This window comes from Metopolophium dirhodum, chromosome 1, assembly GCF_019925205.1.
Source record: "Metopolophium dirhodum isolate CAU chromosome 1, ASM1992520v1, whole genome shotgun sequence".
NCBI classification, from domain to species: domain Eukaryota; kingdom Metazoa; phylum Arthropoda; class Insecta; order Hemiptera; family Aphididae; genus Metopolophium; species Metopolophium dirhodum.
The window spans coordinates 119,283,592-119,309,162 of NC_083560.1; the positions used below are offsets into that span (position 1 = coordinate 119,283,592).

A 25,571-nucleotide genomic window follows, 5' to 3' on the forward strand; every position below is an offset into this window, starting at 1 on the left:
AAATGACTAGAGACATCCAGAAACCATACGTTAGTACTTTTGTCAAAAATAGTTCTAAATTATTCATAATTCAATTTGAATGAAATTATATTATCATAAATTAAATTAGTATCATTTACGAAAAAACTTTCGTACAAATAAATTATACTTATATTTCTATTGAGACTCCATCACAAGGCCGTATTTAGGCTTTTTGCCCACAAAGACATCACGATATTACTATCCCAACTCTTATCAAATAAGCCAACACTGATTTTTTTGAATAAATCAAAAATATACAAACAGAAAAAAACGTACCCATATATTTCCTATGCAAAAATAGATATAAATATATTTAGTTATAAATTATAATATTCTAATAAATAAAAAGAAGATTCAATACCGTGATTTTCTGTTTTTGTCCTTCACACGCATGACATAGTATTTTAGACGTGTTTTTTTGCCAAATATTCCAATTGCTCTATTGAAGCGATAAGAATTCTGAAAACAGATTTGAATTCATCGTCAAGTCTACTTGAAATCAACTTTCCCACATGTTTGATACTATCCCCCAAAATTCCTAAAAATGTCATATTAAAAAAGAGTATTTAAAAATTGTCGTATTTTAATTTTTTTAGAAGTTAAAATCAAAAAATTAAATAGTGGGAAAGTCGATTTTAAATAGACTTGTCAAATTCAAATCTGTTTTTAGAATTCTGATCGCATCATTAGATAAATTGGTATGTTTGCCAAAGAACCAGTCTAAAATCCTATGTCGCGTGTATGTTAGACAAAAACAGAAATTCACAGTATCGAATCCCCTTAAACAGTTTTAAAAAACTACTTTGTATAAAAACAAATTAAAAAAAATGTTAGATGTAATTTGCTAGGCTAGTGAAAATGTGCTGCCCCTTCAAATTTCCGCTAGGGGCAACACAAGACAATTGTTTCTCCACTAAATTTGGCCCTGCTCCCAAAATCCCACATGTTAATTAATATAATTGTTGGTAAGTATAAACTACAACTTTATACAAATATAAAAGTAAGGGTAATCCTCCCCAAGCCACAACTTAGTAGCGCCTATATTATTTAATGATTAACGTATAGTATTACGTAAGTAATAAGCAAATGAAGCAATATGCTAACAAATTGTATAGTTACACAACTCATACACTAAAAATAGGCACACGAAATATATTCAAAGAAATTTTAAAATGGTCTACTATTATAATAACATAATACGAATATTTAAGTTATAAAAAAATGATGATCTTACAGTAATAAAAAAAGAATAGAATTCAAGACATTTTGAAGAAAACTATTATTAATTAATTATATTAAATTGTTAAATATTATTTATGAAATACGATTATCAATTATTCGTTCGTGATATTTTATAGGTATATATATAATATATATATATTTTAATTAACTATACTAATATTAGGTATATAATACCTGGTACCAACAAATAAATTAAACAATTTTGAAGTACATTTTTTTTAAATGTTTTATAGATTTATTTATAACCTTAATTAAATTGAATTTTAAGATTATTATATAAATGTCATATTTTAAATAAAGTATAATTTGCGACAAATTCATATTGCGACAAATTCGACCAAAAAAATATTTTTTCATTTTTATTCTAAGATTACCACACACAGGTGGAAATGAGGTGGTCTGGGGATTTAAGCACCTCTTAGATATTTCAATAGCCCTCTCTCCCCAAAAAAACAGACAGATTTTTAGTTGTGTAGGATCGAAACCCCCAAGGCTCACTGTTAAAAATGTTAACCCCCCCCCCCCTGAAATTCTAATGAGGTTTGCCTATATGCTCCCAGATAATATATAATATATTAATGAATTTAAAACAACATGATTTTAAAATTAAAAACTAGTAGATACCTCATATATAGTATGGGTACACAATAAAAAGGGAGCACATATGATTAATTGCTCATAGGATAGTAAATAAACAAGTCTGTTGTGAAGAAACCCTAATACACAAAATTAACCAAATATAAATATTTTAAAAACTTTTTATTATTATACGATATTCCAACAGGTTAACTTATCAATGACATATTAATTTAGTTTAGCGAGTATACGCACATTACATTGCACGTACATTCATGCTAATGTTTTTTTTTCAACTTTCAACCATTACAATAATATGATTTAATTATAAAATCCTATCTTAAAAAAACGTGAGCTACATTAAAAATTGTGATAGAAAAATTATAATTTTTTTGTTTTCTTGATTATAATTCAAGAAAGTATGGTAATTGAAAAATAAAAAAATCTGAATTTTGAAAACTAGAATTTCAAAAATTATAAAAATGTAACTTAATAATGAAAACTATTTTTTTTTATATTTTCTCTTGATTGATGAAATCTAGAAAGCTGGCTGATGGCCCATTAAAAAGTGCTTGTTATGTAGATAAAAAATGATAAATTAAAAAATGTAATAAAAATGAATTAACTTCTTATTTTTAAACAGTTGAAAGAAGAGGTAGTCCACTTTAGCTAGGGTTTTCTTTAACAACAAAGATCTCAGAAACTGGATAAAGGATTTTATTGTTTATATACTTGTTAGAATCACATTAACTAAGATAATTAGTGCTGTGAAGAGTTTTAGACTTTTATCTTTAATAGTCCATTCATTACAGACCTTTACAGTTGTACATTATAAAAATACACACACACACACACACAAATTCGCAGATAAGAACTAAGAACCTAAAGGCAAAAATTAATTTAATATTTTAGGGGTACTAATAAGTGCGAGGTAAGTTCCATGATAATATACAACTGAAGTACTTATTAAAAAGGGTTATAATTTTAAAAACGGATCACTAAAATTTTGCATAATTGAAAAATAGTCTTCCTGATTCAGAAAATGTTCCATTTTTAGTACTGCCTAAAGCACTATTTGGTTTAATCCTATTATTCTTATGTTAATAAAATATATACATATAGGTTAATATTTCTCCAAAAAATTAAAATTAAGAAAGTATACATGCCAACCCCAATCCCGACTCGACAAGCATTTTTAAACCAAACCGATGTCTAGTAAGACAATTTGATGTAATATTTATGAAGTGACATGATTAGTTTTTGATGAATACCTTATATATTTATACTAATAAATTTACTATAGGTAAATAAACTATAAATATAATGAATCCCATAATGAAGGTATTTTATCAATGAATTATTATTAGTATTATTTACAAAAAATAATTTTGTTCATAATCGTATTATCCTAACATGTATATTATGATAATATGATAATAAGAATTAAAAACTAGCTGAAAACTACTAAATGTATTAAAATATATTATACTCAATAAAAGGTCGCACATCCGATTACTTTCTCATGGGGTGCTGAATAAAAAAACATGAATCTGTAGTGAAAAATTCTCTAAAAATTCTCTTAAAAAATGTTAAAGATATTAATTATTAATATTATTATTTTAATATAGTAAAATTTATGAAATATCATTAACCATTTTGTACAAAAAAATGATACTGATATTTGAATGACCAATGACAATCTGTTTATAATCATTACATGTATGTTATTACGTGATTATGATAATTAAAAACTAGTTTATAACTACTTGATATAACATATTATTATAATAAACACAATGAAAGGGCCCACATTTGATTTTATTATCTTAGGGTGGTAAATAAAACATGAGTTTGTAGTGAAATTACCTTAGAACATAAAATTAACTAAACCTATGTATTACTAACTTGTTGTTGGCATATTGTATATCAATGAGATAATCCAAAATGTTAGTATATCAATGAATATTAAATTTATTTAACTTGGATACGCTGCAGATGCACGATACGTGTTTATGATTTATTAATTTATTTTTTCAATTTTAAATTATTAGAATAATATGGGTTGATTAGAAATTTTCTCTCTTAGAAAATGTTAAGTTCCTACCTGCATATTATTTTAACTATTGTGATAGTATATTATATTGAAATAATGTTTGGGAAGTGACATATATATTTTCTGATGAACGCCCACGCCCTAACATATACTGTAATTAAATAAACTATGCTAAACTTTAAATATAATAAATCCTATATAAGGTAGGTTTCCTAATCCATAGGTATTCCTACGTAAATATCTACGTAAATAATAATTCTTAAAAATCTAAACTTCATTTAAATTAATTCACATTATTGTGGATATACCTAATTATTCAACTTAAGTATATTATTAGTTATTACGAATAAATTATACTTATATAGTTTTATGCAGGATTTACGAAGTTGATATAATCGACGCGTATGGCGTATGTGTGATTATTTCAGCCTTAAAGTTAACTCATGCATAATATGTACCTGATGGATGCTATTGATGCTATATAAGAATTAGTTGTATATTATTTTATATTATAGTTATCTACTATGTTCAACTATACTAGCCTTAACATTAACCATAATAAATTTGCAACTTATATAATATAAGGTTAGTATTTACTATTCTTAGGAATAAGCTAATTAACAATTTGTTTGTACATATCATACATGACGTTGAATGTTGATATTTATTTCGTCACTAGTACGGATTAATATCATGTTAGGCTATTTATTTTTTACCCTGTAGCTTAATCACGGATTTTGTTCATAGAGTTATGAGATACATAAATAATACAATTTAAGTTACTCGTCGGCGGTACTGAGTATAATGTTTATCACTCGAATAATCGACTGCTCGCCGGAGGATGGAAATGCATGTTTTCAATATTAGTATTATTAAAAATATTAGTACCTAAATAATAGTTTAATTTACATCGTTCAAAATGAAATTAGTCACATTATGACGAATGTACATATTTAAAATTGATAAACTTAAGTTATACTATGATAATTAACACAGATATCTATAATATACTATTTATTTATACTAATATACTAGAAAGCCGAATCCAAATGTTATAATATTATACACTCATATATCAAGTAGGTCGCCATATGCAATTAGGACAATGTTAACAAACTGATGTTAATGCAAATATAATAATTGGTATGTTTGATCTTTGATAGCAAATATCTTGCTGATTTAACTTTTATAAATTATCATTATTATACTAATCATTTTCTATCGATAAGAAATAGTTTATAATAATTATTTGTTAACATTGCCCTATCTGCATATGACCGCTAGGCGTCATTGGTTTTAAGATAGTTGGCTATCTAGTATAATATAGATATCTACGCCTATTACAATACCATTAAATAATAGTTCTATGTCAGTAATTTTCCGAGACCGACAAATGTGCAGGAGAAGATCTTAAGTTAATTTAAGGGAGGGTGAACAGGGCTATGTTTGATTGACATATAAGGTACCAGATACAATGAAGACTTTAACGTAAGTAACAATTGGATTTTAATTCCAGGGGGTGGTGGAAATCACCACATCGCTCACCCCATAAATCCACCCCTGCCAATATGTGTATTATATACTATATACTACAAACTATAATTACCACTATTATATTATCATATATTTATACATTATAGTTTTCCTATATAAATATTGAAAATTATAAATTAATTATACAATTCAATTTATAATACAATTTACATATATACAAATTATAAAAATTCATGCAACATACTTTGTTACTTACTAAAAGTTGCATGTCGTAATTAATCCAATGGAGTTGTTACAAACATTAAAATAGCAGATGATGTGCAAAATGTGTTTTGCTAAGTAGAGCATCTAGTAAGACGTTGGCGAATGCGAAAGAAAATTTAGGGACTAGTTGAACTCAAATCATGAGGAACGGTGTTGTTGACGAACCTCCTATTAAGGACGTGATGAAGAAATTAGCGTCGATGGATGTTAGGGTAGTGGGTTAGTTGTAGAAGATAGGTTATCGTCTTTCGAAGTATCTAAGACCAACGTTCTTCTTCTTCAGTTTGATGCAGTTGTAGTCGTCTTCGAATCACCAAACGCATAGCTTTTGACAACTTGGACGGTGGTAATCTAGATTCAGAGAAAATCTGTGGCTGCAGTTGTTTTAGTTCCAGAGGCCATTTTATATCCATTTGGGATTGAATTATTTGTTTCGCTGATTTTGACTGAACAAAATGTTCTTCTGGATTTGTTATTTGGTCCACTGGACAGTGTTCTATTGATCGCGTCTGTTGCCGATCTGGTGACGTACTACTTTCTGAAGATGACATCGAAGGCTGGCGACGGTGTTGTCTTGGCCAGCGATCTGTAGTATTTTTGGTAAGATCCAATATTTTTAAATCCTGGTTAATTTTAAATGAAAAGTGACACTGGATCGTGGACAATGGCTGTATGTATGAAGAAATAAAAAAAAACACAAAAAAATATGATTAGTAGGTACCTATTAGTGCATTATATGTGTGGTTAAAGTTTTGAAGTCCAATTAAATTAGTGATTGTAAATTTTAACTTTTTTGTATGGAAAATGCCACTGGTAAGATTTTTTGACTCGTAAAAGCATGTGAATTCTACTGGTATTAACTTTTGACTCTACCGATATTATTTTTAAATATTAAGTTAAACCTATACATTATTATTATTATTTTTTTTTTATCGGTCTTTAGCCTGGCAATTATGGCCATTACCTATTGTAGGGATTACGTTTGGTAAGGTTGTACGGTTGTTAAGGTTGGAATGGTTTGTCTGGTTGAAACGATTGGTTATCAAGGTATGCTGTAGGTATGTGCGACAAGGTGTTTGCCACTACGAGACCGGGTGGTCACCAATACGTTCCGTGACTGATTGCAGCCACCACCCCACCTAAACATTATTATAATGACACCATATGCGCAAATAGTTATTGTAATTTGGGGGGTGAGGGGCTGAAGCTTAGGACTTTACTGAACTCGAACTCTCCGAAAATCTTTGGGGTTTTTTTTGGTGGTGGTGAGGCTATAAAAGGGTTTAGGGAAGGCTTATTACCAGGGCTCATAACTTATAGATCTAAAAAGGTTATTGTTATACGCGTGATATACCTAGCATGCTCTTAAAAATATTCATATAAACGCTTAAATATGCACTAAGAAATTAAAATACTAAAATATTCAATAAAAAAAAAAAAGGTGGATAAGTGGATGTCGCTCTGCTGTACAGTAGGTTACAAATGGGTCACTGTAATGGATGGTGTTAAATTTGAATTCAATGATATAATATCATTGTATAAGAAAAACGATTCTGAGCGAAAACGGTCAGTCAGCCTATGATATTACCAAGCATATTTGATGATATTATTGTGAATAAAGTAATTTATATATAACCTATTTACGTGGAGCCTTGTTTAAATTTTCAATCCTTAGCCATAAAAGTTAAACATTTTATACATTTTTAACCACAAAATAATTAATAAATTATAAATTTGATAAATGTTGTCAACATTTGAACTTTAAATGCTTATAAAAAAAAAATGTGCCTATGTATTTTTAATATTTTTCAACTGCTATTAGAACGATATATCAGAATTATTTTACCAGCTCAAAAAGAGTCAAAATATTTTCAAAATCTTATCTTGTATAGAAAATGCTAATATAAACATTCAGTGAAATTTTCAAGTATCTACAGTCATTTGTTTTTTAATTACAATAAAATAAGAAAATTGTTACATGAGAAATCGAATGAATATCAAATGTTGTAAAAATATAAATTTCAGACGCTCATAAAAATTTAATTTAAGTTTCTTGTAGACATTTTTTTTTGATAAAGGTAGACAAACTTATGAGTAATCTTATATTACATTTTTAAATCTTAGATTTAAAAAGAAAATTTTTTATGAATTCTCAACTCAAAATAGTTTACTAATTTTCGTGATTTTTCTGTATTTTGTCAAAATTTGAACTTTAAATGCTTATAAATAAAAACTGTGACTAAGGATTTTTAATTTTTTTCATCTGCCTTTGAAACAATAACCTAGGAGCCTTCTATTAAATTTTCAAGCTTTTTTACTCAACAGATAAAATTTTATTGATATTTATAGAAAAAAAAAACTAAAAAAATTGAAAACTGACAATGTCCATAAACAGCTCAAAAAGAGTCAAAATATTTTGTAAATTTTATGGTGTATAGAAAATGCTAATATAAACATTCAGTCAAAATTTCATGTCCCTACGGTCATTTGTTTTGTAAAGAGTTACACCAAAAACCAAAATCTATTTTCTCGAAAACATATTTTTCGTAAAAATTCCCGTTTTTCCTTCATTATTCTTTTGTTTTTCAAGTCGCTTGTGAAAACTACTGGGAAATTTTTATTTTTGCCCCCCTAAAGTACCAACTAGATTCACTTTCCTATCAGAAAAGTTACTATTGAAGAAAATCCAAGCACTTTTACTGTCCTAAAAGGTAATGACAGACACAAAAAAATAAATAAATAAAAAATAAAAAAAAAACACACATCATTGTAAAATCAATACATTCATCGCTTCGCTCAGAATCTAAAACATACTATATATAAAAAAATGCACCAGCATGCATACAATACAACAAATCGGAAACGACTGCAAAATGTTACTGAGTAATAATCTGTTTTCAAGGTAAATATAAAATAATGATATCGGAACAACTATAAACTATAAAATAAAATACTAGTGCATTCCCTACAATTATAGTTCATTATTGATGGGATAAACAAGTTGCCAGCGTACACTCTCGGTCCGTCACGTATTACTTATGTATATATTATATAACAATATAATTATATTAAACGTTTTAAAGGTACTAAAATAGACTCAAAAAAGCAAAATATCATTTTAATTTTGAAATATGCAAAAATAGGCAATATAAAATTTCGTATTTAGCTTCTTGGTTTTCTGAAACACAATTATAGCTCACATAGACGCTTCTACGGCCCCTCAAAAGAAATATGCAAATGCTAGAAGTTTTGCACGTTCAATATCATTGGCTATAATTTTTTGTTCTTAAATCTTTGTTTTTTTGATTATGATCGTGTAGATTATGCCATAGTAAGACATACCTTTTACCTACGTCCTACATATTTTGTAAAGTTAAATAAAAAGTAACTATAATTATTTTAGTTCACCAATTTAAGTTTGCATTATTTATTTTACTTTTAATCATTTTAAATTTTTAGCAACATTTATTGAAAAAAAACTAAATTATTTTTAAATTGTTATGATCATTTCAAGTTTATTTGTTATTGAATTAAACAAAAGAAAAAAATCAAAATTGGTTTTTTTAAATACCGGTTTTGCGTAGAATTTAAGTTTAGGATAATATGGAATTATATGTTTCATAATACCTTTATACATTAAATACCTACCCAATTTTATATTTTTAACTTTTAATTAGTGTTAAATCCAAAAAACATGGGTAATTCGTATGAATGCTAAAAAACACTGATCGTAATTAGTATGCACCTTATACTATGTTACTCACGTTTAGTGTTTGTTGATTGTCCTCTTCGGATATTATGGTCGGCACACGGACTGGTTCAAATGAAATGAACTGATGGGCCAAACACAGATCGAGTCTAGGTCCTTCCGGTAACACAAACGGTGGTTCATTGTAGTCATCACACATGTTTGTTTTTGCTACTGGTGGTGGTGGCGGCGGCGGTGGTATTGGTTGTGTTGGCGGTGGTGGTGGAGGTGGAGGTGACGGCTGTGTTGGTGGTGATGTTGATAGAGATGATGGAGGTAGTTGTGTTGGCGGTGTCGGTGGTGGAGGTGGAGCCGGTGGTTGTAGTGATGGTGATGTTTTTAGAGGTGGTAGAGATAGTTGTGCTGTTGGTGGTGGTGATATAAGAAGTGGTGATTGTGGTTTTGGTATTAGCATTAGTGGTGGTGATAGTTCTTCTACGTGTATCTGTTCTGAAACTGGATTCTTTATCACCATAATATTTTCCTCCAGCCACGGTTCGACCGGTAACTCGACCATAGGTTTCTCCGAACGCAGAAACTTATAGTCAGTATCGGCTGGATCTAAATTACAATAGGTCTTACTATCGTGATTATTGTCAATCAAAATGGATTCCGTTTTCTCCAAGAATAAATTGGCAGTATTACAATCGATGGGCTGCTGTTTGTTGTCCCATTGCATTTTTACTTGTGACGGAATACTATGCAAAATCTTATCTGAAGGAGTACGTAACTGATAGTTACTTTTAGCAAGCTCTTTGAGAGACCACACAGCATACCGACCGCCTATTTTTCCATGTCGGGCTATCACCCACACACGGTCAGCATCCCGCTTCAAGTCCAGATCAGATATGTCATAAGAATTATAAGAACTTGCGTCCTCCGTGAAACTTTGTTTTGTATCATCATAATCTTCTTCTGCTATACTAGCATCGTCAACATTAATATTTTCCAAATGACTTCGACTGGATTGAGTAGTGGCTCTACCAATAGGATTTTCAATGTCTAGTACTCTTCTATCGATGTAACCATTTGGGATAAACTCGGTCGTATTTGGATCATATGCATATAGATATCCATATTTTAACAAATCTTCATCAGATAACTCGTCGTCGTGTTGCTGAATTTTCTTTTCTTGTCTTTTATGGGGCTTTCCTATGATAACACCACATAAAAGTGCCCAATGTGCTGTGCTTCCGCCATTTGTCAGAGACGGCATCATACTCCTATCGCAATCAAAACTACATAAAAACAATAAGAGTAAATAAGTTAATTTTTTTATGTATTTCCAACCATATCAATATTGTTTACGAAAAAATAAAATGAAAACAAAATATACTTACCAAACAGCGATCAGGTGACCACGCATCAGACGCTGGACTACGGTCAGTTCCGATGACGATGGTTGTACATTTACGTTCTCGAACGACCTCGTACGTGAATCGATGTTTTGATCTAATTCGTTAATAACATCATCCATGTTGAGGTTGGTTGGCCCAATAGTAGCATTTTCAATCTCAGATCTTATTATTTCAGTACCAACGTCATCTTCATTAACTTCGTCTGTCATATCCAATAAATCACGCTTTACCAGCGTCACATTGTATCGTCCGGTTTGGTGCGTTTTAGCCAGACTGGCCATGGCCTGGGTGCTAAACATTTCACCACGGCCAGAGTACCCGGATCTTATAGCCTCCTTTTGTATATCAGCTAAATTAGGTACGTCAATGTCTGGTGCCGGATGGATTGTACTGTTTGTAGAGTGTACAGCCTTTCGTCGCTCTTTTTCTATGGAATCCAAAATGGCTTTTTTCACCACCTCATTTAGCTCATCAACGTCTTCTAATCCATTGTAGTTATCACCACAATCACGAGCACTGCCCATCGCTGCCTCACAAGTCAGTATTGGACGTGCAGCCATAGCAAGCACTGCCAATCCACAACTGTTTATAGAAAAATAGAAAACATTTTAGCACGTTATAATATACTGGTGAACATATCACGAACATATATCTATATTCTATATCTTGAAGCTAGATAATCTAGCCACCCAGCCAATGACAATGGTGTCTGTAATAAAATATCTCACAGATATTTTACATTAACCCACATTTTGAATATTCTATGTTAAATGTGAAATATTACAATATTATACCTAATCCATAAAATAAATTTGTGAATCATTAGCATAATTGAAATATCTCATTTGGACTAGGTACTTATTATATTTTCAACGTATACAAATTGAGATAAAAATAAACACAAAACTGTTTAATAAAATATATGTACCGTATTGTAATGAATAACGTTAAAATGTTTATAAATTGTAAGTTTTTTAAATTTATACTAAAAAGGGGATGATATAATTATTTTATTAAATTTTTATACAATTTTACTTTAAAATAAAATATAATACCCGACACTTCATAAATTATTATTGAAGTTAGTTATATTTTGGTTTTTATGTGACATATTTATTGTTTTTTTTAAATATATCATGAAATGTATTATGATTTTCCCTGATTTGAAATTATACTACTATTCTACCTCGATTTATTGTTCTCGATTTTAATATAGAATGAAAGTAAAGGTAAAATAAAATTAATGTGATGGTGGGTAGGATTACTAAATATACAAATCTGTTTTTATATATTTTCATTTTATATCGAAAACTAATTAAATATTATATAATAAGCCTACATATATTACAGGATCTATATTTAATTAATAAAGAGACTCTGAAATCTAAAATAATAGTTTATAAATATTCAACAAATATAGTAGGTATCAAATACATTATAAAAAAGGTGGACAAGTGGGTACCGCTCTTCTGTACATTAAGTTTCAAGCATATCGTTGTAATGTATGTGCTATATTTTAATTCAGTGATAAATATCATTTTATACGAAAAAATAAATAAGTAGAATTAATTAACAAAAGGTCGAAAATATCTCACGGCTATATAAAGTGTGACTTTCCGGTGAACTTTTTCTTTTTGATAGAGGTACAAACTACAAACACTTGTTGGGAACCTTTTATTAAAATTGCTTATGTTAGGTAGCTATGAAAAGAAATACTTTTATGAATTTTTAACTGAAAAATTATTTATAAAATTAGAAAAGTTATCGTGGCTATAAATAGAACAAAAAGAGTCAAAACTGTTTAAAAATTGTATTATGAATGGAAAATGCTAATATAAATATTTGGTGAACATTTCAAGAATCTATGGCTATTTGTTTTCGAAATAAAACAAAATACCAAAAATTGATTAATGGGAATTCAATAATTTACTGAAGAACATCAAACACCCATACAAAATTATGTTCCAGTTAAGTTAACTCTTTAGAAAAACTTAAGTGAAATCTTCTATTTACATTTTAGATTCTGAGCGGAGCGATGAATGTATTGATTTTACAATGCTGTGTTTATTTTTTTTTTGTGTCTGTCATTACCTTTTAGGACAGTAAAAATGCTTCTTCAACAGTATCTTTTCTGATAGGAAAGTGAATCTAGTTGATACTTTGGGCGGTCAAAATAGTTTTCAAAAACGCAGGGAAAAAGAAAAGAAAAATTATGGATAAACAAGAATTTTTTGTTTTTGACGAAATCGATTTTGGTTTTTGGTAAAACAAATTACCGTAGATACATTGAATTTTCACTGGTTATTTATATTAGCATTTTATATACACGATACAATTTTCAAAATATATTGATTTGTTTTGAACTGTTTACGGACATTTTCAGTTTCTAATTTTTTTAGTTATTTTTTCTATGTATGTCAATAAAATTTCATTTGTTGGGTAAAAAGCTTGAAAATTTAATACAAGGCTCTTCTTATATATTGTTAAAATAATATTTGAAAAAATATTAAAAATCGATAGTCACAAATTTTTTATAAGCATTTAAAGCCAAATCTTGACTAAACAACTATCACGAAAATGTGCAAATTATTTTGACTTAGTAATTCATAAAAATATTTATTTTGCAATCTAACATTTGAAAATGCAATGCATATAAATAACCAAGAATAACCATTTTAGTTATTTTGTTGTAATTTTATAATATTAATTCAACTTACCGGCTACCGGTAATAATAAGTAATAACAATATAAATATAATATAAAATATTCACACTGAAAGACCGTCACCACTCTGAATTTTTTTTTTTTGTATACGGTGATATTCTATTATTGAATTCAAATTTAATACAATCCATTATACAGTGACCCATTTGTAACATATTGTACAGCAGAGCGTCATCCACTTACCCACCTATTTAATTTTCAATATTTTATAAATTTTATCAACATTTGAACTGTAAATGCTTATATAGAAAATTTGTGCCTATGAATTTTTTATATTTTTCAACTGCAGTTGTAACAATATATCAGGAGTATTGTATTACATTTTCACACTTTTCAAATATTCTTGACTTTTATAAAAAAAAAAACTAAAAGAATTGAAAAAATTTTAAAAACGAGTCAAAATATTTTTTAAACTTTATCAAGTATAGGAATTGATAAAAAAATTAACACATGGTGGAAATTTCAAGTATCTATGGTTATTCATTTTAGAATTACAGCAGACTAAAAAAATCACCACATCAGAAATCAAGTGAATATCAAATATTGTAAAAATGTGAGCTCCGAATCATAAAAATGTAATTTGACTTTCCAGTAGATATTTTTTTTTTTGATAAAAGTAGACTAACTTACGAGGAATCTTGTATTAAATTTTAAAAATTGAGATTTATTAAAAAAATATTTATGATTCCTAACTCAAAATAATTTGCACATTTCCTTGATTTTTACTTATTTTGTCAAAATTCGAACTTTAAATGCTTATCAAAAAATATTGATCATGTATTTTTAATATTGTTCCGCTCAAACCGTTCAAAACAAGTCAAAATATTTTGAAAATTGAATATGTACAAAAATGCTAATACAGTGAAACTTCCATATAACGAAGTCGAATAAGCAGCAAAAAAAATTCGTTATATAGAGGAATTCGTTAAATAGAATTACTTATTTTTTTCAACTTTTTTTTTATTATTTTTTTATTATGTATATTATATGTATGTAAAAACAACATCAAACATCATATTACAGTTTAATTTAATTTTTAACCTTAAATATAATTTAAAAGAAATAATCAGTAAGTTTTGTTTGCTTATTATTTTTGAAAATTGTCCTTCTTTTGTAAAAAGTTTTAATATTGTCAAGTTTCGGTGTCTTATCTTTATCGGGTACATTGTTCATGTACAATTTTAGAACTATGACATAAACTATCAATTTGATAGTGACAACATTTACAAAAACTGGTTTTTATCGAATAATTATTTCGTTATATAGAAACATCAGATTCGTTATTTGGAGATAAATTTACGTGTAATTAACAATGAAGGTCATAGTTCTTAAAAATATTTCGTTAAACAGAAAATTTCGTTAAATGGAAGTTCGTTATATGGAAGTTTCACTGTATAATCATTCCGTGAAAATTGTATGTGTCTACGGTTATTTGTTTTAGAGTCACACCAAATACCAAAATGTATTATATATAACATATCCACACTGACAAACCGTCACCGCTCAGAATTGTTTTTCGTATACAGTGATATTATATCATTGAATTCAAATTTAATACCCTAACCACCCACTTGTACCCACCCACCTACTGTACAGCAATGACAACCACTTATACCGACCTTTTTTTTTAATCTTATGAAAAGAAAAACTTTTTTACCTTTGAAAATAATTTATAATATTTTAAAATTTTTTTTTGGCTATAAATAACTCACAAAGAGTCAAAATTGATTAAAAATATTATCATGTATGGAAAATGGTATTTTTAACATTTGGTTAAAATTGCATGTGTTTACGGTTATTAGTTTTTGAATTACATCAATATATCAAACATTGATAGATAAAAATACGTTAATTTGCTAAAATTATTAAAATGAAAGTCCAATACCTATCGTCAAAATGTTAAATTCAAACTCTCATAAAAATTAATGTAACTTTCCGGTAAAAGTTTTTTTTTTTGTTTAAATTAGGACTTTTTGTGGTGAATCTTCTATCAAAATCTCTAACGTTAGCTATAAAAGAAAAATTTTATGAATTTGTAACTGAAAAAAAGTTTGAAAATGTTGATGAATTTTATCAAAATGTTAACTTTAAATGTATATAAAAAATAATTTAATATATGTATTTTTAAAACTTTTGAAATTCCATCGATGAAATTTATAAGGAACCTAGCATCAAATTGTCAAGCTGTTTAACTAAACAAAACAATTTTTATCGATAATAATTTAAAAAATGTTTACAAATAAAATTTTTTATCATATTTTTAAATATTTGTTATCCTTATATTTTTTTAAGTTTTTTACTTTTTGAATCACAACGTAGAGTTTTAATTTCATATTCCTAAGCATAATATTTTTCTAAGTATTCTGATACATAAAAATCGAATTTGGGCCGAGTAGTTTATGAATTATAAGTATTTAAAGTTTAGACAAGCGGAGTATTAGAGAAACATTTTTCGTGGTATCTCCACTCCGTCCATCTAAGCTTTAAGTCTTTAAATACTTACAAGTTATAACTCATAAGCTACTTGTCCTAAATTCGATTTTTATGAATAAAAATACTTAGAAAAATATTCTGCTTTGGAATATGAAATAAAATTTGTCATTCAAAAAAGTTAACAACTTAAAAAATTATAAGGATATAATTTTTTAATAAAAACTTTGTTTTTTAACAACTTGAAACTTGGTAAAAAATATTTTGAAATAATGAGTGTTTCCTGATAAAAGAACCACCCTCTATAACCTATATATATATTTTTTTTAAATGCTAATATAAATATTTGGTGGAAACTACAAGGTTTTACGGTCATTCATTTTTGAGTTACGCCAAAAAAATAAAATAGATTTTTTCAAAAATTGGTTTTGCATAAAAATTACCACTTTCTTTGTTACCACTATTTTGACTTCCTAAACATACCAACCAGATTCACTTTTCTATCATAAAAGTATCTAATCTCAAAAATTGGACAATTTTTACTAACCAAAATGTTACTGACAAGACAGAAAAAAAACACCTACACATCATTAATATTGTAAAATCATACATTCGCTCCGCTATAAATCTAATATATTATAAATTAACTTTCATGTGTCTTAAATTATCAAGTGTGTTAATAATATCATTATATTTTAGTTGATCAGCAATTTCTTTTCCTATACCTAGATATTATAGCTAAGTATTGGTGACTCTTTTTTGGGACAGAGCGTTTCAAAGATAGTTTTTTTATAATTTTCCCCTTTGATAACTGAATTTTAAACATTAAATCATTTAAAATTAATAACATTTATTTGACGTCAACCTAGTATAGGTAGGTATAGGTAGTACAAATTACAACAATTGAATGTATAAAATATAAATGGTACATTTTTTTTTTGCTCATTAACTTGACTTTTTTTATTGTATCTATAAAAGCAGGGCCTGTCCAACTGTGGTGAAGGCACGAGGCCCTAGGGATCGCTTTGAGCATACCGATGGCTGATTGAAAGGTCGAAGGATGTGACGCGTAGTGATCGTGCCCCCTTCCAACACCACCATCACCCATCTATGGTATTTTTAATAAGTTGTCACTAAATCGGCATAATATTACGGAATCATTATAATATAATATATATGGCATATGGACACAATATTACAATATACTCATTAATCATTATACTGAAATATATATTTTACCGTGTAACTCACAGAAATATTTTGTTACTTAATGCCGCCGTCTCAGTGCGGTTAGGAGAATCCCACTACTGTTGTAGAGTTCATTAGGTGTGTGTGTGTGTGTGTGTGTGTGTGTGTGTGTGTGTGTGTGTGTGTGTGGCTGTCGTACGCTGAGTGGTGAACGGATATCACTCGAATATCAGTGGCATACTTCACGTTCGTTTCAATGCAATAAATAATATGTTTACGACCATAAAAATGTTGTTTTGTTTATCTTACGATTGTAATTTGTATTACGTTGGTTTTTCAAAGACAACTTACGCTGAGATATAAATATTATATGAGTCGAGTCAAGTACGTCTTTTCTAAAAAACTTAGCCCCCCTCCTAGTTGTATTCGTAGCCTCCAGGTTTTTAATCATTTTTTAATTTAAGATATCAATTACCAGGATGATCTGTGCCGCGGATACAATTCTAGCCCTCCCAGAAAAATTACCTAGTTGCGCCTATGTTAAACATACTATATGCGTCAATGTGGTCTTAAAAGGAACGGACGTAAAACGATAAACGTATGTCAACGTACCTCACCATAAATTAACAATGTAGGCCATATTTAATTTTGGATTAAGTCATTAACTTAGAGCGGGATGGTCCAATACTTTTTGTAGTTAGCGGGCCAATGTAGGTACACATTGTATTAACACCGAGAGCCACTGCCTAACATAATATTATATTATTATTGTTATTACTTATTATTATTATTATTAGTCAGCGATATGACCGACTACCACCGTCTCCCTCCACCTTATAGTTGTTTTTCAAATTATTAAATATATTTACAATAAAATATTATGTCAGTCTCAAAAAAAATATTTGAAGGCCTCGGGTTAGATCACCCTGACTTAGAGTTATTAGATTTTTGTTGATTTTAGCGCGTGTTGCTCAATACGAGTGATATGACAATATAGTACCCATATAAACTTATAAATAGTCTACTAGTCTTGATATCTTATGATTTTTTGTCAATTTACAATTTATCGAATTTATTTAATATTATATGAAGAGCACAGTGTAAAGACTTAAAAGTCAATATATTAGAAACTTAATTTGAATTTGTACCCAAGGCAATACTTTTGTAACTTGGGGGTCCAGTAGTCTTAGTTAAACTATATAAGAACTAAAAAAACCTGTATTACACAACTGCGAACGTGTTACCCTTTTGATAACACATTTTCAAACTGTTATTAGCTTATAAAAAAAATGATATTTTATACATAAAAATCTAACAATTGGGTACGTTATCATTTAAAGTTTTTAATATCGTTGTATAGAGAGAATTGTAAGTTTTTCATTAAATTTATGATTGGTAATTTTATAGTGCGCATCCCTCTACACGCGTACCTATAGTAATAATGTCGGTGTTGAAGAAAACCCAACCACAACCCGTGATAATGATGAAATCAATTAAAAACAATATAAGTAGGTATTATAGGTGCCTATAACTAAAATTATGTCAAAAAAAAACATTTTTATCGTATTAAGTACTTTGGCACGCTTATTATTTTTTGAATTTTAATTCGGTAGAATGAACTGATTTTTGCTTAAACACTGAAAATTACTTAAAAATGAATACCAAGGGACAATGACCATAAAATGAAGTGGATACCAAAATAAATATGTAAATAAAAATGAATTTAATAAAATTAATCCAAACATTTTTAAAATTACATTGTGTATAGAAAATAATAATATTCGTAATGGAGAAAAGTTAGTAGTATGTTTCTTGATAATTAATATATTTTTAATTAAAATAAAATAACCAAATCAATAGACGAAAAAACAATATTTTTGATTAAATAACCAATTTATTTAACAATGTATAAAAACAATTATTGTAACATATAATATGCTACTCGTATTTTCATTATTTTAAAATTATTACATATATGTACAACTTATGAAAATTCTTGCATTACATTTTTAAACTTTTTTTACGAAAATAGATATTGATTTAAAATCATTAGTTATATCTATAAAAACCTTAAAGTGAGTACCTATAAATATTTTTAAAATTTAGGCACCGTGTATAATAAATAATAACATAAAATATAATATAATATAGGGAAATATTGCAAGTTTCTACAATTTATTTATATTTAATTAAGTACGACAAAATAATTAAAACCTTTTGAAAGAAAAACTTATAATGAACTATTCTCAACAAATTTATATCTATAGTTAGCTAGCTTAGATCTAAAATATTATGAAAAAGTTAAGCTTGTAGGGGTACATCCTTTCTAAATTCTATGAAAAATGTAATTGGTTTAGTTGAAAATATTCCCGTTTCTCACTTTTTTTTTTTAAAGATTAAATTTACATAATTTTGTATTATTTTATTCATACCTAGTAAACATACCTAGTTCTTATATTTTAGATTCTGAGCGGAGCGATGAATGTATTGATTTTACAATAATGTGTGTTTTTTTATTTTTTTATTTTTGTGTCTCTGTACACGATTAGTAGTCGAAATAATGCTTAGATTTTCAACTTCGGTATCTTGTTCGATGGGAAAGTGCATCTAGTTGGTACTTTTAAGAGGTCAAAATTTAAAATTCCAAATAATTTTCAAAAGCGTCCGGAAAAACAAAATAAAAATTAAGGAAAAACGGGAATTTTTACGCAAAATCGGTTTTTGACAAAATCGAATTTTAGTTTTTGGTGTAACTTTAAAACAAATGCACGTATATACATGCATTTTTCACTGGTTGTTTATATTTGCATTTTCTATATACGATAACATTTTCAAAATATTTTTATTAGTTTAGAAACATTTTCCGGTTTCAAATTTGATTAGTCTTTTTTTCTATAAATGTCAATAAAACTTTATTTGTTAGGTAAAAAAGCTTGAAAATTTAATACAAGGCTCCTACTATATTCATACAATGACATTTGAAAAATATTAAAAATCCTTAGTCGTAGTTTTTATTTATAAGCATTTAAATTTCAAATCTTGACAAAAACGGAAAAATCACGAAGATTAGCAAATTATTTTGAGTTGAGAATTCATAAAAAATTTTCTTTATTAATTCTAAAATTTGAAAATGTAATACAAGATTATCCATAAGTTTGTCTACCTTTATCAAAAAAAAATGTCTACAAGAAAGTCAAATTACATTTTTATGAGCGTTTGAAATTCATATTTTTACAACATTTGATATTCACTCGATTTCTCATGTAACGATTTCAAAAACGAATAACTGTAGATACATGACAATTTTACTGAATGTTTATATTTTAATTTTCTATACAACATACAATTTTGAAAATATTTTGACTCTTGTTTACGGACATTGTTAGTTTTCAATTTTTTTAGTTTTTTTTTCTATAAATATCAATAAAATGTTATTTGTTGTGTAAAAAAACGTAAAAATTTAATGCAAGGCTCCTGATATATTGTTACAATAGCAGTTAAAAAATATTAAAAATACAGTCGCAATTATTTTATAAGCATTTAAAGTTCAAATTTTGACAACATTTTCAAATTTAAAGTTTAATAATTATTTTGTAGCTAAAAATTTATAAAATGTTCAACTTTTATAGCTAAGGATTGAAAATTTAAAACAAGGCTCCACGTAAATAGGGAATATATAAACTAATTTATTCACAATATCATCAAATATATTTAGTAATATCATAGGCTGACTTATCGTCTTCGCTCAGAATTTTGTTTTTCATTTATTATATTATTGAATTCAAATGTTACACCATATACTACAGTAACCCACTTGTAACCTACTGTACAGCAGAGCTACATCCACTTACCCACCTTTTTTAATTTTAGTATATAATAATATTATAATACGTATTTGACGTGTTCCCGTGAAACATCATCGATCGCCTATAATTTATCCATCAACACTGTACATCTTATATATCTGAAGCGGCCTACGTGCTCACCAAAATTATCATATAGTAGTAACTACTAATGTTTCATTTTGAACTACAAGAGGATTATAAAAGGACTTCAAACTAGAATTAATCTAGGACCCATACCACTCATAAAACCCCATAACCTAACTAAGATGATTTTTCATTTTAAAACTTCCGAATTTCGAAACCTATGTATTTATAAATTACTGTAAAAATTAATATTATTTTACAAATTGTATTTAATAATATGTCATTTTGTATGTATTTTTGTGGTTAGTTTTTTATAAACATAAAGTATAAAATAAATAAGAATAAATAAGAATAATTTTACACTAAATTGGTATTAATTACTAAATATTTCTATTCATCGACACGAGTCAAAATATTTATCCATAAGTAATATTTGTTTTTGATGTGATCTAATAATATTACTTCTTAGGAATATCATAAAATCTAAAAAAATTGGTACCTACATAGTTTCTAAATTCAGATTTTTCTGAACTACTTAAAACTCGTTTACATCCATATTAACGAATACAAGACCTATATTTGATTTTTTGATACCTATTCATTTAGTATGTGATCTACGGGACCGATAATTAATTTAAAAACAGTCTAATTAAAAATCATAAAATTATGTTAATAGTTATTTTTTAATTAGTAATACAAATATAAAATAATACAGGATTACATTTAGTAATGAAAATATCTGTCAAACAAAATATCAGTTGAAAAAATGTATGAATACTTCGAATACATCAAATTATTCAAAAATATCATTATAAACGAATTGTATTTTATTTTTAAATAATTTTTAGCAATATATTTTTAGTATATTACTTAATAAATTATTCGAGACTCGAGTGCAATGCCCTGGGTTATAATATACAAGTAATGAGGTATAATATCATAAAATAGAACTCACTTGGGGCCAGTTTGGCGAATCCACCGGACAGGCGTCATCCAGCAGTCAAATACCAATTGGTCCATCTCTTCGGGTGTCGCTTCAGCGGCCGTTTGGTCTCCATAAAATTGCATCCAAGTATGAGAAACCTGTTCACAAAGTGACTGTCTCAAGTCTTTCAGCCGGTAATCCACCAGCTCGTCGCTGGGAGACAACTGGCTGTCCATGCCTGCCACTATGCCCTGCTGGGTCTGGCACCAGTGTAAGACGCGTTCCGTTTTCCGTTCGGCGTTTAACAATTCTTGGGCGCGACTCTCGTTGCGGCAACTCTCAGCAGCCAATACCTCGGCACGTCTAGCCTCCATGTCGTAAGCAGGATCTTCCAGTCGTCGCTGCCAGTCGTAGTGGTTACGCGTCTCACGTCTCGCCCGCCTCATGGCTCGGCGCTCACGTCGTTCGATGGCCGAACGTCTCATGTAGCCCTTGAATCTCTTAAGCCTGAAAGATCCGTCCGCGTCATCAGCGTTACTCACAGTGTCCATCCGATGTACGAATTCTTCGTCGCTGGTAATCACACTGGACGCCTCGCTCAACGATGACATACCGGTAACCGGCGGGCGGCCACGGGCCACACCACGCGGCCCGCTTTTCCAACTGCCGCTCTCGTAACCGACGGAATCTGAGTCAAACGAACTGTCTCCATCCGTCTCAGCGTCAATAGAACATTCGTACGACCATATGAATGGCGAAAAGTCACCGTGTTGTTGTAACGCGTTTATTATGTTTGGCATGTCACCAGACCAACCATGCACTATACCACGGGAGCCCACCAACATGCGCGCGGCTCGGTTGATCGACAATCTGCCAGGGTTAAACCGAACCATTGGCGGGTCGTTCGGATGCGGGTGCATCGTGGCTATTATTACAATCAACAAGATCCAGTTGGAAGAGTCCTGGGCGGAAAGCGTGTTCCGCAACCTTTGTATAGCGTCTACAGTCTCTTGGTCGTTGATTATCAAATTTTCCATTTGGAGAAAGCGTTCGTTCAACATTTCCGCGGTGTTGATGGCATGCATGTCGAGTGGTAGGCCATGGTTTGGATCAAGCGGATCGCCGTGCATAAACTCGAGTTCTTCGTTGGGGTCCTCGAGGTTGGACGGCACTAACATGACGGTAAATAGTGGTGTGTAAAGCTCTTCCCCTCTTTCATATAATTCTAGCGGACCTTGACCCGCACCCCGGAGTAACCAGGGTCGTCCTTGTATGACACGGAGGCCGTATCGACGGCGGTAATCGTTTTCTTCCATTCGCACAAAGTCATCTAAGTATATCAAAGAGAATCTCTGTTGTCTACGTTCTCGCTCTTCGTCATCACCCCAAAGCTCATCATTACGGTGAAAAAATGGTATAGGCATACTTACTATGTCGGTGGTTGTGGTGGTTGTGGTGGTTGCGGTTGTTGTGGTAATATTGGCGAAAGTCCTGGAGGTAATCGGTGCAGCCCAGGAGGTAATCGGTGCAGTCCAGGTGGTGGCCGAAATGCTGATCTCTGTGGATCCTGATTTACTAGTTGCTGTGGTAATATCCGATACAGTCCGGGCAGAGGTCGATTCACTGCTGGTCTCGTCTGCAACGGAAGTAGCCCCGGTAGAGGCCTGTGCAACGAATATCGGTTTAACCCAGGTGGTGGCCGATAATCGTTGTCTGGCCTTGGTAAAGGCCCCGTCGTCAACTCGTTTGTGCCTATTATAGTAATACGAAATTGTTTTATTTCGGTATCTAAATAAAATGCATTGCCAATGCGTAGTGGATAGTAGTGACTAGAGGTGCCATCAGTATTAGTGGTGACGACGGTGACGCTATTTTTTTGTAATTAGTAACCGTGGTATCGAAGTTTAAAAATAACGTGAGATGAAATTTTCAACGCGAGCGCCTACGTGAATGAACGGCCGGTATTTTGTACGACGCCGTCGGTTAACAGATATGCGGGAAAGGCGTGCGTGACTCGAGAACAGACCGTTGAAGATGGCGCGAAACAGCACTCTGGTGTAAGGCGAATATGGAAAACCGAAATTGAGAACCAAAATCCACGAAAAGAAACGATACCGGAATGTAATCGTAAAAATTACGATACGATCGAGTGACACGGCCCTTTCCAGCGTAAACGATTGTGGCCTGGCCAGAAATGAGCTATAAGATCACACTAGCGATTACACGCACTACAACTATGGAAAAAACTACATAATAGGATCATTGGAAAATTTTGAGGGGAAAACTACGTACGAAAAAAAAGAATGAGAGGAATGCACTAACTGCCTGTACAGCGCGGACGATTCGAATGACTCCTTCCTGACGGGCGGCAGTAGTTCACCGGGCTAGTGACACAGGCACAATCGAATCGTTCTATTGAAAAGTTCGATATTATAATATAGTAGAAACAGAAAATTCGATAGTCATAAAAATAACGAACCCAGTCATAAAATCGACGAGCGACGGACCATTCCAATTTCAATATTGTATTTAGATCCGAAAAAAATATATACATTATATAAATATGTTAAAGCATGTGGTTTTTGTGTACATTGATCAAAACATTAAATATGACAAACGACATTGTGCCCGATTGTTTTAATGTAATCGTAATGTACACGACCACATCGTTGGCTAGTATTTAAATTATGGAATTACATTCGATTGTAAACGAAAAAGAGATATCGATAGTGACCGCCGAATGCCGATACACCGGTGCCGCCAACACAGCCTGCCGTTACGGTCTCCGCCAACCGACCGTGATCATTCACGCCTCCATACGTTGTCCCCGCTAATCACAACACACCGGCGGGCGGACGTGCACTTCGATAACGATGATAATAATATAATTATCATGATAACAATAATATGATTTATTACTTTGATGACAATTTTTTTTCCATAATATTATTATAACACTATTACTGCGTTGTTACAAAGCACGAGCAATTACGTCGTTATCGCTGATGACTTGTGGCTAGCTGATTACTACGTTCTTATTTTCATATACATTGACGGCGGCGGTGTTAGTGACGACGAGATACTGTGTCAGTTGTGTACTTAAACACGTATCGCATCGTCGTAAAAAACGAGTCGACCTTTAGTTTTCAGATAAACGCGCGTTAGTGATGTTGACAACCAGACGAACCAACGAACAAACAAATACAAACATCCAGACGCGTGTACACTAAACACGCTCTCAGATTATCGCCGGTCGCCCGCACAAAATGTTAGTTTTTTCCTTTACGGATTGGCCTTGCGCACGTACCCAGTTTACACTTACATAACATGGCTTATGTTGACCGGTTTGTTTGTACGACTCGTCGTCGCTGTCGCCGTCGTCGCCGTCGCCGTCGCCGTCACCGCCACCGTCGTCCTTGTCGGTGGGTATAGCAAATAAACAAACAACGATGTGATTGTTATTACCGCCGCGACGACGTACAAGATCATTGTACTTGGTCGTGACCGTCACGGAGTTTCTATTTAGATTTTACGCTCCGAACCGCGAGAGAGACCGCTCCGTGATCGTCCTGTAATCTGCAGTTGTCGTAGGTAGTCCATATTATTATTCTGTCCGTCA

At 30.4% G+C, this 25,571-nt stretch overlaps 1 protein-coding gene across 1 annotated transcript; it reads right to left on the reverse strand.

Moving 5' to 3' along the window:
• Positions 1-1,475: 1,475 nt before the first annotated feature.
• On the reverse strand, positions 1,476-25,413 carry LOC132934111 (uncharacterized). The gene is given in 6 exon segments (XM_061000389.1): positions 1,476-6,318; positions 9,415-10,636; positions 10,739-11,338; positions 21,983-23,444; positions 23,447-23,704; positions 25,275-25,413. Coding segments are annotated over 6 exon segments (3,960 nt in total). The 5' UTR covers positions 25,282-25,413; the 3' UTR covers positions 1,476-5,907.
• Between the last annotated feature and the right edge of the window lie 158 nt (positions 25,414-25,571).